This window comes from Rhinoderma darwinii, chromosome 4 (genome assembly GCF_050947455.1).
Source record: "Rhinoderma darwinii isolate aRhiDar2 chromosome 4, aRhiDar2.hap1, whole genome shotgun sequence".
Taxonomy (NCBI): domain Eukaryota; kingdom Metazoa; phylum Chordata; class Amphibia; order Anura; family Rhinodermatidae; genus Rhinoderma; species Rhinoderma darwinii.
Genome location: NC_134690.1, coordinates 183,705,628 through 183,723,464, shown reverse-complemented (window position 1 = coordinate 183,723,464; position 17,837 = coordinate 183,705,628). Strand labels below are relative to the sequence as shown.

The 17,837-nt window shown below is 40.3% G+C and overlaps 1 protein-coding gene across 1 annotated transcript in view; it reads right to left on the bottom strand.

Moving 5' to 3' along the window:
- GFRAL (GDNF family receptor alpha like) overlaps window positions 1–12,438 on the bottom strand; it is a 70,817-nt gene extending 58,379 nt beyond the window's left edge. The window contains exons 1-3 of the mRNA XM_075863681.1: window positions 12,417–12,438; window positions 12,068–12,202; window positions 7,167–7,319 (exon numbers count right to left, since the gene is read on the bottom strand). Of these exons, the coding sequence (XP_075719796.1) occupies window positions 7,167–7,319; window positions 12,068–12,202; window positions 12,417–12,438 (310 nt within the window). The remainder of the gene's footprint in view (window positions 1–7,166; window positions 7,320–12,067; window positions 12,203–12,416) is intronic.
- Between the last annotated feature and the right edge of the window lie 5,399 nt (window positions 12,439–17,837).

Here is a 17,837-nt window from a genome sequence, read left to right as displayed (position 1 = left end):
TATACGAGGGGCCAGAATTTTTTCTAAATTAGACTTGCGTGGGGCTTATAATTTGATCCGAATCCGTCAAGGTGATGAGTGGAAGACGGCATTCGACACTCAAGATGGGCATTATGAATACCTGGTGATGCAATTTGGACTGTGTAACGTTCCCGCGGTCTTCCAGGAATTCGTTAATGATATCTGATTAGATCTCCTCTATATCTGTGTTGTTGTTTATCTCGATGATATTTTGATTTTCTCCCCAGGTCCGACGACTCATCTGAAGCATGTCCGCAAAGTTCTGCTACGATTAAGGGAGAATTGTTTAAACGCCAAGCTGGAGAAGTGCGTCTTTGAGAAGAGTTCTCTGTCCTTCCTGGGCTACATCATCTCGGATCAAGGTCTAAAGATGGATCCTGAGAAAGTGAGAGCTGTCCTGGACTGGCCACGTCTTCGAGGCCTGAGGTCCATACAGCGTTTCCTGGGATTCGCCAATTTCTACCAGGAGTTTATCCCAAACTTCTCATCACTGACATCTCCCATCACTGACACACCCTTACCAAGAAGGGTGTGAATGCCAAGGTGTGGACCCCAGAGGCAGAGTCCTCATTTATTAGTCTCAAAAACGTCTTTGGACGTGGACGCCTCTTCTGTTGGTGCAGGTGCACTTCTGTTCCAGAGGAGCTCCAAAGGAAAGGCAGTAGCATGTGGCTACTACTCGAGACTTTTTTCTTCTGCAGAGCACAATTACTCGATTGGGGATCGGGCGCTACTGGCCATCAAATTGGCCCTGGAGGAGTGGAGACATCTGCTGGAGGGAGCAGCTAACCCCATCCTGATCTACACCGATCACAAGAACCTCACCTACCTTCAGTCCGCTCAACGACTAAATCCCCATAAAGCCAGGTGGCCGCTGTCCTTCACCCGTTTCTAATTTGTGCTCCACTACCGTCCCACTGACAAGAATGTGAGGGCCGATGCCCTGTCCAGGTCATTTGAGACGGATGACACGTTGGAGTCCATTCAAAGTATCATAGACCCATCCTGCATTGTCACTGCCAAACCTTTGCAGGTTAGAGACATCGCTCCGGGGAGGATTTTTGTTCGGTTGGCAGACAGGAGAAGAATTCTCCTATGGGGACACAGTTCTAAACTGGCTGGGCAACCTCTTGTTCGTAAAACCAGAGACCTGATTGCTCGTTACTTCTGGTGGCCCACGCTGCCGACGGATGTTGTGGACTTTGTCTCTTTTTGCACGATGTGTACTTCTGACAAGTTTACTCTCTCCAAGCCTGCCGGCCTTCTTCAACCTCTGCCTGTACCCAATGCCCCCTGGCAGCACATTGCGATGGGCTTTGTCACTGACCTTCCTCCCTCAGCATGATGCAACACTGTCTGGGTGGTGGCGGACCGGTTCTCGAAGATGACACATTTTATCCTGCTGACCGGCCTACCTTCTACTCCCCGACTGGCGAGTCTCTTCATTCAGCACATCTTCCGCTTTCATGGCTTGCCTCTTCACATTGTATCCGATCGGGGGGTTCAATTTACCTCGAAATTCTGGAGGGCTCTCTGTAAACTCCTGGATGTGAGATTGGACTTTTCCTCAGCCTATCACCCCCAGTGCAATGGGCAAGTCGAGAGGATCAACTAGATCATGGAGAATTATCTCCGTCACTTCATCTCCTTACAGCATGATAACTGGGTACAGCTTCTTCCATGGGCCGAGTTCTCGTACAACAACCACACAAGAGAGTCCACCACTTCCACTCCGTTTTACATTGTATACAGTCAACATCCTAGAGTCCCTCTTCCAGTGTCTACTACTTCTCAGGTACCCGCTGCTGACTCTGCATTTGGGGACTTTCTGGAAATCTGGCAACAGACCCGGTCCTCTATTTTGCTGGCTGTCGATCGCATAAAGCGAAAGGCGGATACAAAGAGAAGAGAGTCGCCTCAGTATCTTCCAGGTACAAAAGTCTGTCTGTCCTCATGGAACATTCGTTTGAAGGTGCCTTCATACAAATTTGCTCCCAGGTTCCTCGGTCCTTTTGAGATTCTGCTACAGATTAACCCTGTCTCCTATAGACTGCGGCTGCCTCCTACCCTCAGAAATCCCCAACTCATTTCATATGTCCCTCCTGAAACCAGTGGTGCTGAACCGCTACAGCAGGACTTCAAGTTCCACTATTGCTCCCAGCGGATCTTCTGATGTGTTCGAGGTGAGGGAGATCCTGGACTGCAAGAGGGTAGGAGGAAGAACTTTCTATTTGGTGGACTGGCACAGATTTGGTCCTGAGGAGAGCTCCTGGGAGCCGGAGGAGAACCTTGATGCCCCTTCTCTCATTAAGAAGTTCCTCTCTTGCTCTGGTCCCAAGAAGAGGGGGCTTGAAAATGCTTCCATTGAGGAAGTGAAACGTTGCAGTTGTTGGGTGAATAACTTCACTTTTTTTCTTGAGTACTGCTTCCATGCTTTTGTCTTTTTGTTATACATCATATGGGGAGAAGTCACTCCTATCATTTGAAGCTTAGCACCGACCATTTATTTGGTAATTTGCACTTGTGCTGCTCCTACCTGCCTTACTATTCTAAATTAGGATGTGAATACCCTCAAATTAAAGCTGAAAGTCTGCACTTTAAGCCCATAATCATTATATAACTGTATATTCAATACATTTTGTTAAACAGCTAAAATGCCAAAACTTGTGTAACTGTCCAAATAATTCTGGACCTAACTGTATATCCGCCTTCATATTCCAATTGGTCTGCCTCTCTAGCCCTCCTCAGTAAATGTTCTTTAGTCTGGTAGTGCAACAGCTTGCAGATGACATCTCTTGAAGGATCAGAAGGCTTAGAATTCCTTTTTAACCATACTACTGCAGCGCTGGATCCAATCCTTTCTACTAAAATATAACAGTGTACAATCAGTACAATATTTATTCAAAAATTAGAAACAACGTTTACATTAAAAAGGAACTGAGATCGTTGCGGTCATTGAAACCCAACGGTCCCAGTGCCTCCGTTTTTAAAATAATTTCAGCCTCCTTTCTTAATAAGGTGCAGTGCCTGTCTCCCCCCGATGGGGCCAATTTAATTTGAGTTAATCCTGCAAAACGCAGTACCCGGTAATTATTACCATGGCACTCGTTCAAATGCTGCATAAATCTCGGGCAGCCCTTCCCTGTGTCTAAAGATTAGACATGTTCGCCGAAGCGCTTTTGCATCTGGCGAATTGTTTTGCCTATGTAAAATTTCTGACAAGAGCAGAAAATTACATAGACAACAAATTGCGATTTGCAAGTGATCATGTCATCCACATAAAACGTACAGCCCCCTATTTTAAGGTACCTTGTGCGTAGAAGAAGACTAAAAAAACTACATTGACCGCATCTATAATTACCTTTCGGTAGAGATGCTGTCAACCAATCTCCTGTCTCAGTACAGGAAGAAAATCTCCCTTCAAGTACATCCCTCAAATTCTGACAACGACGAAAATAAATAATTGGACGTCTGGTTGAGACATCCGTAAGCAGAGGATCATTCCCAACCAGATGCCAATTATTGTAAATAGTAGAACGTATTACATCGCTCATCGGGCTAAAAGCAAAAGACAACACAAATCGTTTGTTGTCCTTAATAGAGATATTACTCTTACGTTTGGACTTTAATAGCGATCGTTGACTTTGGCCATTTACGCGAGCAAATGCTTTTGCAATGAGATGCGAAGGATATCCCTGTCTGACTAATCTCTGACTAAGTTCCTCTGATTGTTCGAAAAATGTGTCATCATGATTGTTTAGTCTCCTCAATCTCAAAAATTGTGCATACGGGAGGGAACACATAATGTGACTAGGGTGATAGCTATCAAACCTTAACAACAAATTTGTTGCAGTAGGTTTTCTATATCCCTTTTTTCGTAAATGACCCTCATTTACACTCACCTGTACATCTAAAAATTCTATCTCCTGATCTCCAAATTTATAAGTGAAATTCATATTCATCGTGTTTTTATTAAAATATTCAATGAACTTTAAAAATTCATTCTGTGTCCCCGACCATACTATAAATATGTCATCAATATAGCGCAAAAAGATTTGTAAGTACTTAACAAAGGGGTTTGATATATTGTAAATTAATGTCCATTCCAATTCAGCAAGAAAAAGATTCGCAAAGGTAGGAGCCACAGGGGTCCCCATAGCCGTGTCGGCTATCTGATGGTACCACTGTCCATCAAACTGAAAAGAGTTATGATTAAGAACAAACTGTAGCACTTCACAAATATATTTAGAAAAATAGGGATCACCCTTCGTATATTCCAATTGACGGCCGATTGCCTGTACACCAGCATCCTGTGGGATGTGTGTGTTTAGGCTCTCGACGTCAATGGTAGCCAATTTAAAATGGGATTGCCATCCAAAATCCATAATTATGGACAGAAAATCTTTTGTGTCCTTTAAATATGAAGGAATATTCACCAATAAAGGACGTAAAAGCCAATCTAAGTAGCGGGAGATAGGCTCAGTAACCGAACCTCTCCCCGCCACAATAGGGCGACCTGGTGGATCGATGATGGATTTATGTATCTTGGGAATCATATACCAATACGGCTTTTTAGGTAGGGATATAATCAATTTCTCCGCAAATCGAGAAAAACCCTCCCTCAACTCCTCCCCTTAATAAATGCTGTCAATGTAGATTTTGTAGTCTTCTTCTATGCACAAGGTACCTTAAAATAGGGGGCTGTACGTTTTATGTGGATGACATGATCACTTGCAAATCGCAATTTGTTGTCTACGTAATTTTACATAGGCAAAACAATTCGCCAGATGCAAAAGCGCTTCGGCGAACATGTCTGATCTTTAGACACAGGGAAGGGCTGCCCGACATTTATGTAGCATATGAACGAGTGCCATGGTAATAATTACCGGGTACTGCGTTTTGAAGGATTAACTCAAATTAAATTGGCCCCGTCGGGGAGAGACAGGCACTGCACCCTATTAAGAAAGGAGGCTGAAAATATTTTAAAAATGGAGGCACTGGGACCGTTGGGTCTCAATGACCGCAATGATCTCAGTTCCTTTTTAATGTAAAAGTAGTTTCAATTTTTTGAATAAATTTTGTACTGATTGTACACTGTTATATTTTAGTATCTTTCTATCTACTTCTGTGTATCTTTTTGCTCTTTTTATGTTTTTTCATCATTTTCTGTTAATGTATTATGTAAGCTCTTATGGAGCGTGTTATAAAAAGAGCAATGAGGAAGAGCCTTGACAAAGCGCTTGTAGCGTGAAACGGTCGTTAGCATCCTCCACATCATTACTGACCGAGATCAACCTCAATAAATCTTTTTTATTGCCACTGCGGTGAGTGCCTCGTAATTCCTATCTGTCTTCAATCTAGTTTTCAATAGTCTCTACTCTGTGATCTACATGTCTCAGGTCTTTTTTTTTATGTCTGTCAGTTCTTGGAAACTGGTTGCAAAGCTTTGGTTAAAACAGGTTCTGAAGACCGGTAGGCATTGTTGTTCTTTTTTAAATTCAAGGATGTTTGAACCTTCTGCTTCTGATTGATCTGATCGGTGCGGAGGATCATCTTCCATTGGTTCCGCCACAAATTTTCAGCCTCTAAGTTTAAAAAACACTGAATTTTTAATATATTTTTCAACTTCAGTTTCTGTATCATGCATTTTTACCTTTAGAGATGCGTTTTCACGTTTGTCTTTCTCGCCTCTCACAATGATTGCCTCTTCGAGGTCCAACTTGAGAACCTTCTGTTGGTTGGGACACGTAGATTTTAATTTAGCAGCTCATGGCTCTAGGCATTAGGGGAAAGGTCCCCTTATAAGCTTAGTAATACCATGGTAGGTGGACTCAAGATAGGATCTGAGGGAGTCAGTTCAACAGAAAAAATTCCACCGTTGCTGGGAGATGTGGTAAGAGTGGCGAAGAGTGGGTTGTTATTGCAAGGGTTCTGCTAGGCAGACTTTGAGAGAGGGTTTGGAGTAGATGGAGCATCTATAGAAAGTCCTGAAAAATATTAGCCTCTATTGTTTGTGGGTCCAGGATCACTAATAGATTGCATGAGGCATGGACCAGGTTACCTAAATGCAGGAATCCTTTGAAACTAGGAGGCAAGCTAGGAGAAGATAGCCTTGGCTAGGCTGCGGAGGCTGCAGGTTTCCGCCCCTCATGGGATGGTGCCTCATCACGTCCCTGTTCAGCCAGCGGACATTGATTTAGGCCGGGGATCCTAAATTTCTAGGAAGCTATTGGAAGAATGGATCAAACAATTTAAGGATGGTGAAGCGGTTTTGATGGGGCAGTACATGCCTGAAAGGAGACCGCAATGCTGCTAGGGATCAGATAGCTTAGGCCATGCTGTGTCAGAATAATGTAAAGCCTCAGCAGCTCAGAGTCTCTAGATCCCGTAGAACATCTAATGTGGAGAGGGGGAACCGGACGGTCACTGGAGACCTTTTGCAGCTAAACCTGGAGAGTTTAGGCCGCAGCCCCGCCGATGTGGTTGGTCTTACTTTCCGGCCCGATGGTTAAGACAATGTGGGGGCGAGAGATGTGTTTTATTATACAGGGGCTTGCAGGTAGCTGATGATTTAGTGGGGTTTGGCCTCAGATTACAGGGGATGCCAGCGGATTTATTGTGAATGAAGCAGATCTATGGCTCCCTGCGTCTCCCCCCTTTAACGTGCAGGCCACGCCTCGCAGAAAAAGTCTTCCTCAGTGCCCAGTGTAGCTCAGATTTTCTGAGGACCAGATGGCACTCTTTTGCACATCTTACCCCAGAGCTCGACTGCTGTAATGGCCCCCAACCAGACAATATGTGAAATTAAACAATTGCTGCTTCTCATCACATGTTACAACCCGTCAAGTGCAGGAAGCAATCACAGCTGTTGGGTAAAACCTGCAGATGGCTCCTTGTACTGTCTGTGAGAATGGGGAGGGAGGAAGCTGGGAAAATGAGCATGGGAAAACCAGGTCTGGAGCCGACTGCACTAGGGCAAGGCCATGTGCCCACTGTGAAAGGCATACCCCTGAGGCCCTGTTTTTAGGTTAATTGATCTAGAAAATGATAATCTAAGAATAAATGGGAGACAATCAGAGAAACATGATCACCATACAGCATATTAATAAAACACATGAACAAAAAGATAACAAAAAGCTATTTACCACCTTTGGAATTACAGTTCTTTCCCAGTAACTTTTTAATAGTGCAGTAAATATCTTCAGAACAAGTACAAGCTTTGAAATCTGGGTATCGGTCAGTGAAGTAAACAATAGTCAAATTGCAATTCATCAAATTTTTTAGTTGACAGTTCAGACCTAAAACACAGAAAAGTTTCAAAATTATGATGACAAGTAAAGTAAACAAACAATATTGTGAATATAAGTTAATTTGGAACAGATATACCATTGTTTTAAAGCCCAAATCATAGAACATAGTGGGAAAATGTATTATAACCGGTGTAAATTAAAACTGGAGCAGGTGCCTATAGCAACCGGTCAGATTCCTGAAGTCATTTTTAAGTGGACCTTTGGAACCAGTTTTAATAAAACTCTCCCAAATAATTACTGAAACAGTGATATATATTGTCAAGCAATTTAAAAATAAATAAATAAATAAGTAAATACATAATAATAAACTAGGTTTAAAGAGGCTCTGTCACCAGATTTTGCAACCCCTATCTGCTATTGCAGCAGATAGGCGCTGCAATGTAGATTACAGTAACGTTTTTATTTAAAAAAAACGAGCATTTTTGGCCAAGTTATGACCATTTTTGTAGTTATGCAAATGAGGCTTGCAAAAGTCCAAGTGGGTGTGTATTATGTGCGTACATCGGGGCGTTTTTAATACTTTCACTAGCTGGGCGCTCTGATGAGAAGTAACATCCTCTTCTCTTCAGAACGCCCAGCTTCTGACAGTGCAGATCTGTGACGTCACTCACAGGTCCTGCATCGTGACGGCCACATCGGCACCAGAGGCTACAGTTGATTCTGCAGCAGCATCAGCGTTTGCAGGTAAGTCGATCTTACCTGCAAACGCTGATGCTGCTGCAGAATCAACTGTAGCCTCTGCTGCCGATGTGGCCGTCACGATGCAGGACCTGTGAGTGACGTCACAGATCTGCACTGTCACAAGCTGGGCGTTCTGAAGAGAAGAGGATGTTACTTCTCTTCACAGCGCCCAGCTAGTAAAAGTATTAAAAACGCCCCGATGTACGCACCTAATACACGCCCACTTGGACTTTTACTTTTAAACACACCCACTTGGACTTTTGCAAGCCTCATTTGCATAATTACAAAAATGGTCATAACTTGGCCAAAAATGCTCGTTTTTTAAAAATAAAAACGTTACTGTAATCTACATTGCAGCGCCTATCTGCTGCAATAGCAGATAGGGGTTGCAAAATCTGGTGACAGAGCCTCTTTAAAGCTAACGAAAGATGTAACAAAATATGTAATATAGGGACTTTGCAGTGCCTGCAGTATAGGAGACTAAATGAAAAGGCAGCCTTGCATGTGCTCACTCTCTCCACGTCCATGTTTTTTACCCTCATAGACTTGACATGAATGGCCACCTCAGTTCTTACCTGTCTGCGGCTATGCTTGGACTACCATTCTTCTGATATGTGGGATCCCAGAGATGGTAACCCCGTCTATCAGACATTAATGGCATATTTCACCATAAAAGTGGATAAACCCGTAAACCCCTTTGAGAAAGTTGTTTTTTTTTAATCTACTTTCAAAGAGTTTTTCTATATTGAGTGTAGTAAATCCCAGCATAATATTCTAAATCATAACATTGTGAAAAATTATTTTACATATACATGTAGAAACTAAGGCCCTGTTCACACTGAGTTTTTTTGACGAGTTTTTTGGCGCGGAAACCGCTCCGCAAAACTCGTCAAAAACCGCCCTAAAATGCCTCCCATTGATTTCAATGGGAGGCGGACGAGTTTTTTTTACCGCGAGCGGTTTCCGCCTCCAAGACCTTATTTTTTGTCAAACCACAGTGCAAAAAACGTCTAAAGCTGAGTTCACACTGAGTTTCTTGCAGGCAGAAAATTCTGCCTCAAGATTCCGTTTGGAATTTTGAGGCGGATTTTGGTCTGCCTGCACGCCGTTTGGCGTGTTTTTCGTGGCATTTTTCGCTCACGCCCATTGAGCACCACGGGCAAAAACACAGTGAAATATGCTTTCTCTGCCTCCCATTCATGTCAATGGGAGGTCAGAGGCATTAACGCCCGAAGATAGGGCATGTCGCTTCTTTTTCCCGCAAGCGTTTTTTACCGCACGCGGGGGAAAAAATGTGTCCACCTCCCATTGAAATCAATGGGAGCCATTTTCAGCCATTTTGTGGCGCGTTTTCCGACGTGGTTTCCACACCAAAAAACGTGTCAAAAAAACTCTGTGTGAACTGGGCCTAAATCTACACTATTTAGTTTGTTTGTTTAGTTTTTGTTTTCACTTTAATTATCTATATTTTATTTTTATTTTTTTCTTGGCAGGTTAACATCAAAACGCTATATTACAAATATATACGATAAATACCATGTAGATGAAAGCACAAATTTGCAGCTTTGTGTAATTTTATTTGATAAATTACATTTTTTTTTAAGTCTTCTGTTTTAGAAATATATTATTGTCAACCAAAGCAAAAAAAATATTTCCCCTGCATGGTAAGAATGGTAATGTTGAGAAACATAGGATATGAAAGCAGCAGTCTATATACTTTATTTCATGCAGATATTAGTATGCTATTGGCTGCACATTCTAACTATTGAAGCAGATTCCTTTTATATACTGTAGCCTCGAGGAACCAGATAAAATAATGATAATGGATGGACAGCAATATTGTTCTCTACAGACAGCTGAATAAATATGAAAAGCAAACACTAATTATTGATAATAAAGGATTGATGCCTGCGCTGAAGCATAAAATCAACAAAAGACAGGCCTGTGCAGTACATTTTATATTGCAACATACAGCACACAATTTGTTTGAACATGTCTTTAACTGGAAATAGTAATACTATAAATTAGAACAGCCATGTAAATCAAATACATATATGAAATACAAAGCAATTCATGTTTATTGTAAGGTGTTGTGAGCAGAGCTAAAATGTTATGAGAATCTACACATAACATCTATAATAGTTAGCATGTTTTAAAAATACAATTGTCTCATGCTCAATAGCAAAAAATAAATGATGACCAATTAAAAGATAAGCAGTAAGAAAAACAAGTGAGCAAGCTGGTATTATTTTCAAAAAGTATCTAAATGCACCGGATATTTAAAGTTTTCAGGGAATTATAACTAAGCTTTCAAGGGATTGTACAGGGTAAGAAAAAAATGACTTTCCTTCTTCCAGAAACTGCGCCACACCTGTCCATGGGTTGTGTATGGTATTGCAGCTCAGCTCGATTGAAGTGAATGAGGCTCTGCTGCAATATCACACACAGCCCGAGGGCAGGCGTTACACAGGTAGAAAGTAGTTATATTTTTCTTATTCTGCACAATCACTTTAAACCTAAAATGGGAAAATGAGATGACATGATGTCCATGTGACATCATATGATCACAGTGGCCAATAAACACTGCATGGCGTAACCTTAGCATGGACAGAATATCTCATCGGTAGGCCTCTGTTAGCGGCTGCAATCACATAACATCTCATGGATGTTATGTCATGTCATACAACTGATAAACAAACGAACTGGTAAGTATCAGTTGCAAAGGAATGGCACAGAAGGAGTAAAGGAAGTATATTGTTTTGCTTTACCATTTTAGGCATATTAAAACTTAGTTAACAATCCCAGAAAAATCTATTTTAATGAATTTGTTCAGATCTTATACAAGATATAGAAAATAAGAAAGACTATAACTTGAATGTATTTCATGTATTATTTATTTATTCATTACATGTGAATTAAAGTCTTATTCAACTCCATGGCGGGCTCATCAACATTAGCTGGAATATCTCTAAAGTAAAGGTAGAAGAGGCATAACCCTCTAAAGAGTGCAGGGAGCACATTTGTTCTAGAACTTATTGGGGGTCTCACTCACGTATACCTCCAGATGAAAACTTCTAATATGTCTCTTAGTTTGTTAAAACCAGAGGTACACTTTAAAGAGGCTCTGTTACCACATTATAAGTGCCCTATCTCCTATATAATCTGATCGGCGCTGTAATGTAAATAACAACAGTGTTTTTTTTATTTTGAAAAACAATCAATTTTGAGCAAGTTATGCACAATTTTAGATTTATGCTAATTACTTTCTTAGTAGACAACTGGGCGTGTTTTTACTTTTTTACCAACTGGGCGCTGTGAAGAAAAGTGTATGACGCTGACCAATCAGCGTCATACACTTCTCTCCATTCATTTTTAGCAGTACTCGCAACACAGTGTGACCTTGCGAGATCACGCTGTGCAGTCACATACTCCCATATTAACTTTACCGAAGTGTCTTGGGAGTGAATAGACATCGCCTCCAGCCAGGATGCAATGTCTATTCCTCACTCTCGACACTTCGGTAAAGTTTCTGTGAATGACAGCAACAGTGATCTCGCGAGATCACGCTCTGCAGTCACATTCTCCATATTAACTTTACTGAAGTGTCTTGGGAGCGAATAGACATCACCTCCAGCCAGGATGCAATGTCTATTCACACTCCCGACTCTTCGGTAAAGTTTCTGTGAATGACAGCACACGTGATCTCGCGAGATTGATCATTTTTCAAAATAAAAAACACTGTTGTTATCTACATTACAGCGCCGATCACATTATGTAATGTGGTGACAGAGCCTCTTTAAGCTAAGCTCAGCTAGCATATGGGATAGTGTAGGCAGACTTTGACTAACCTTATACCTATACATTTCCAAAATTAGTATGAAACATATAAAAAAAAAGATTAATTTTAGAATGTGGAAGGAAACCAGATTACCTGGAAGTAGCCAGCAGGACTATGTGGTCTTCAGTTACATTACTGGTATAAATGATGGGTAATTTTCTTCTATAAGCATTTTTACAACTGGTAAAATAATTTATTTGAGACTCTTGTTACTTACCTGAAAGATCACACATTGTATCTGTTGCATTCCATAGTCCTGCACATTCATCTTCAGACATTCTGCATCTCTCTTTCAAGTTAAGACAATTTATGGCCTGTGATCTTGGCAAGATTAAAAGAATCAACCAGAGAGCTAGAACACAGATAAGGCAATCCATGAACACAGATATATATCAGATAGAATGACAATAAAATGCAGTCATTGACACACAGAGCACTTGCATATCTCCGTATTTCTCAATGGCAATTCTTCTTAGTAATATTTCTTCAAAGCATAAACTATGTATTATTATCTTCTATAAAAATGTTTGCAATTGTTATGTTCAAAATTGACACCTGTCACTCACCTGCACATTTATCGCCAGACATTCTACATCTCTCTTTTACGTTAAAGGACTTTCCAACCCCTAAAAACCTAATCTAATTTGCTTCAAATGTAATATTCTAAATCTGAAATCAGAGGTATATGGGGGTACATTATAGGTCAGTAAACTTCTATGGGTGCTGTATTGCAACTCAATACAACTTGCAACATGTATGGAACAATAATACTAAATTAAAAACTCCTACAGGTCATCTCAGTAACAAATGAGTATTTAATGAAATTATCAGGTTTTTATATTGTTACACTCTTTCAAAGTTAATTTTTGGTAAACTAATCTTTATGGTGTATTAAGCTATATGAGTATAACTAGAATAAAAATAAAGCAATAAGAAGATTCATAAGCAACAACTAGGACAGACTCAATAATTTTGTTTATGCACTACACAGAATAACAGCAAACGAAACAAATAAGTGAAAAGAGCAGAAGAAATTCTTTGTTATATATTTTCCATTTGCTGACAAAATAGCCAATGTTAAAACCAGAGCCTTACTTTGAGGCAACCATAGAATACTATAAGAGTAAAATAGAATATGTAATAGAAGATAAAATAATATGTTGATTTTCTGTACTTAGGGGGGGGGGGGGTATTTTGTAGAGCAAAATTCAGATTTTCTATTGCAACTCCTTATTACATATTCCTTTAAAAATTCTAATGAATAATAATTTTATGCACTGTGTTTGCGAAGAAGTGCCTGACCTATGTTGGATGACTGTGGAGCTATGGGGCTTCTGCTGTCACACTACCATCTAAATAATATGTTATGCTATATAAATCAGCCGAACCCTAAATAATATGCTCCTCCATGTAAATCTAGCCTACCCTACTGTTTTTAAATTAATTAGGCAGCAGGATAGGTTATTTAGACCCTAAGTCCTCAAGCACATGACTTTATTTAAAAAACGGTACATACAAAACTCTGTACTGTATACATAGATGCGCAAACCACACCACAGAGATTCTGGTTGGTGCTTTATTATTTTTTTCTGTGTTTTTTTTGTTTAGTGTCCAGGATGGTTACATATTTATCTCAAGGCATGGTGTAAAAACAGGCAGAATTGTTTCATTTTTTTCCAATGATGCTACTGTAGCAGAGGAATAAAAAAATGGTACTCACAGATCAACATTTTCAGTCTCCATTCTTTTTATATAGCACCTACATGGAATGCCACAATTTATTTTCAAACGGCAGCACATATACTGCACATAATTTTTTGGGGAAAATATAGCAAATACATGGATAACACTAGCAGCGTACTATGACTTCATACCAAATGGAAAAGATACAGATCTGTAATACTATTGTGTGCATGAGGCGTAATACTTGTTGGAATGGGACTGTCGCAAGAATTTCTTTAAATAAATCTGCCACGTGTGAATATACCCTAAGGGCATGACCAGACGTGGCGGAATTGCTCTGGAATCCCGCTGCGGACAGTCCGCAGTGGAAATCCGCTGCGTACATGTTTCTCCATTGCCTTCCACAGCTTTGTGGTTGGGTTCGTTTACACGTTGCGGACAATTCCGCTGCGGAGCATAGGCTGCGGTGCGGAATTTGGTGTCCGCAGCATACAATGGTTGTTGCGGACGTGTAGCGGACTTGTTGTGTACTCATTGTGGAATTTCTCCATTGACTTCAATGGAGAGTCAAAACTCTGCAATGAAGTCCGCAGATGTTATGTGTGCTGTGGAGCGTATTGGTTTTACCAACATGACATTTCTTCATTCTGGCTGGACCTATGTATCTCTAGGTCTACAGCCAGACTGAGGAAGTCAATGGGGCTCCCGTAATTACGGGTGACTACGTGTGTGCACCCGTAATTACGGGAGAGTTGCTAGGCGACGTCAGTAAATAGTCACTGTTCAGGGTGCTGAAAGAGTTAAGCGATCGTCAGTAACTGTTTCAGCACCCTGGACAGTGACTTCCGATCACAATATACATCAACCTGTAAAAAAAATAGAAGTTCCTACTTACCGAGAACTCCCTGCTTCTTCCTCCAGTCCGGCCTCCCAGGATGATGTTTCAGTCCAAGTGACGGCTGCAGCCAATCACAGGCTGCAGCGGTCACATGGGCTGCCGCGTCATCCAGGGAGGTCGGGCTGGATGGCGAAAGAGGGACGCGTCACCAAGACAACGGCCGGGTAAGTATGATTTTTTTTTAACTTTTACTAGGGAAAGGGCTGTCCCTTATCTCTATCCTGCACTGATAGAAGGGAAGCCCTCTTCCCCTCAATACGCAACGGCTAGTCCGCATCAATTTAATGCCCATTTTAGGCAAAGCCGCAACAGAATCTGCAACGCAGATTCTGTGCGGCATTGATGTGGACAGTGGCGGAAGAACTCCGCCACGTCTGGGCATGCCCTAAGAATTCCCACACACGGAGACAATTTGATTTTCCGACATGAATCAGCAGCAAATCTGCAGCAATACCTCAGCAATATCCACCTGGGTTACCACAGATTTTATTTCTTCTACGTTGAAAAGCGTTAAATCCGCGGTGAACAGAAGCAAATGGAATTTCTATTTGATTTTTTTGTTCAATTACATCACCTATATGTTTGTATAATGTTTAAGTAAAGATCAAATATTGATCTGTCCACATATGTTAAACAATAAAAAAAATTACATACAATGCCCTTACTTTTTACAACCCAGTATATGCTGCATTCTTTGCAAAAAAAAGTTAATCCATTATAATTAAAGCATATTCAAAATGTTAAAATATCGTCTAAATAAAGTCCACCCACTGGACTCCTAAGCTCAGAATGAGCGGAAGTTCAGAATAAATTACAAGAAATACTGAAAATTTTTCTCACAAAACTTTAGATTAATCTGCTCATTTCCTCCGGCTCCATAACATGCTGCCCGCAGATTGGACTGCATTTTCAACGTGCCATGTTTCCATTAATATTTATGTGATGATGCTGCTATGGGCATTATCCTAAGAATGATCCTAGGAATCTTGTCATGTTTAATTATATATGTAGTAAAATATAAATAAACAGTTAATCAAATTGTAAATTAAATATTGTATTAACCCCTTAATGACCAGCCTATTTTAGACCTTAATGACCAAGCTATTTTTTACGTTTTTCGCATTCCAAGAACAATAACGTTTTTATTTTTGCGTCGACATAGCTGTATAAGGTCTTGTTTTTTTGCGGGACAAGTTGTATTTTTTAATAGCACCATTTTGAGGTACATATTATTTTTTGATTAACTTTCATTAACTTTTTTTTCGGCGTGTCTGCTGCTTGATCCACGTGACCGAGTCATTCTGACTCGGTCCCGCGTTTCCGGCTTGGGCTCGCCTCTACTGACGTCGATGTGGGCATGGTCTCTTCAGCCTCCGGGAGACAGCGACCAATAAGTATACAGGGGGAGTAGTTTCATTGTCCGGCACACATAACAGCTGCACCACTTCATGTCCATTGGCTACTTCCATATAAAGACCCTTTGACCTTAACCTTACACCACCCCCAGACGAAGACATTAGCGCCGAAACGCGCGTTGGGGAGGATCCAGGCTGTATTCATCCCGTTTATTCATTATGGGTATGTGAGACTTCACCCCTTTGATGCAAATTTACCTTGTTTTACTTTCATTCTCTACATGTTTGTTTCTCTAGCATGCATAATGATATGTGTAGTGCTGAGGTCAGTGGACCATGATTGTCATATCAGCATTACTAATTGTCTTGTGTTGTGATTTCTGCCTGTAGGGTTATGCAGTTTATACTATCTTGCATATATACATATATATATATATTTTGTCTATCCGTCCAAGCAGATCACATTACCACATTATTATATATATGTATAAAATAACAAAACATTCAGAGAAATTATTTCCATCTAGGGAGTTTATATATATCTCATGTACTGTTTATACGCATTTAGGTAAACATTCAGTCGAGCATCCGTGTTTTTACTGCTGGCTTATGGATTCTTTTATCATTATATGGTGTATTACATGTTAATAAAGTATTTTTGTATTTTTTCATTATTCTATTTTCTCTCAGCATTTATTGTCTCTCTTTTGGTCTTATCTACTCAATTGTTATGCTGTTTGTGTATAACACCCTGGAATCAACCCATAGAGCTATATATATATATCTTACCTGTGATATGCTCTTTATTGGGGTATATAGATTCATGTTGCTTTTTCGGATTGGTTATATGTTTGGTTTCTGTTCTTTCACAGATAGTACCAGCAACTCCACTATGGATTTTCGAGCCAGAGAACAATCCTGGCTATCACTAATTTCTAATGTTTTTAAAGATGAATCCATAGCCACAGGGGCAGGCAATCAGAGCAACCTTAGAGAATCACAAAACACTTTTAAAAACCTCATCCATAAGAGGATGAAGGTGTGGTGGAATCGGGCCTTTCTAGAAAATTATCTTTCACACAATTTGATTCCGCGAGGTTTACGAATACAAGTTTTTCCGTCATTTCCTATTGACGATGAAAACTTTACATCTCTATGGGAAGATAATTGCAATTCTTGTTCACGTCGCATGATGGAATTATTGATAGATATAAATCGCAAATCTTTAGACCACATGGATGGCGAATTAGAAAAAATACAATTGCGTTTAAAAACAGAAATGTCTGCGGATAACCTTGAAATCTTCAATCGCCAGCTAGATCAACAATGTATAATGTGGGAAAAGGAAATTGAGTCAGTTAAAATTAAGAAATTCAGTCATGATAATGACGATTACATTCAAAAGAAAATGTATCGGTGGAGTCAAAGGACACCTCACATGCCAATTGCTCGGTCCTCGTCTATATCTTCAACATCGTCACTTAATGACCACCATGAAATGACCCTAAGAAGGGGGTAGACAGACCATTAATAGACAGAAACGCAAAGCCAACTATAATAATTCCATCTATCCTAAAAGAAAAACCAACAAGGGTATCGAACCCAGACCTAGATACTATGACAACGAATCTAGTTTGGGTCAACGTGGCATGAAGGTAATTAATTTATCTCAACATACCTTAACTGAAACTGATTACTCCCTACTAGAAAAAGGTTTGACATTTTCTCCCGCTTCTCCATTTGACCCCTTTCTAGCAGTAAAAGATCTACAATTATTTGGAAGATCTTAGATCTTTAAAAAGTGTTTTTTTAAGGAAGACGACATCATATTTACTACAACTCAAGAAAGGGAAACTTTGAAAATATTAGAAGAACTATATAATCAGGACGAGCCCACACCTGGAGGTAAGATACCTGATTGTGTAAGAAAATCCACTAAATTTCCTCCACTCACAATCTGTCCTGCTGTGGATCTTTTTGTGAAATTGGTTTCAAACGAATGGGCTAATATCTCTAGCAGAATTAAAAAGGATAATTTGACAAAAATTGAA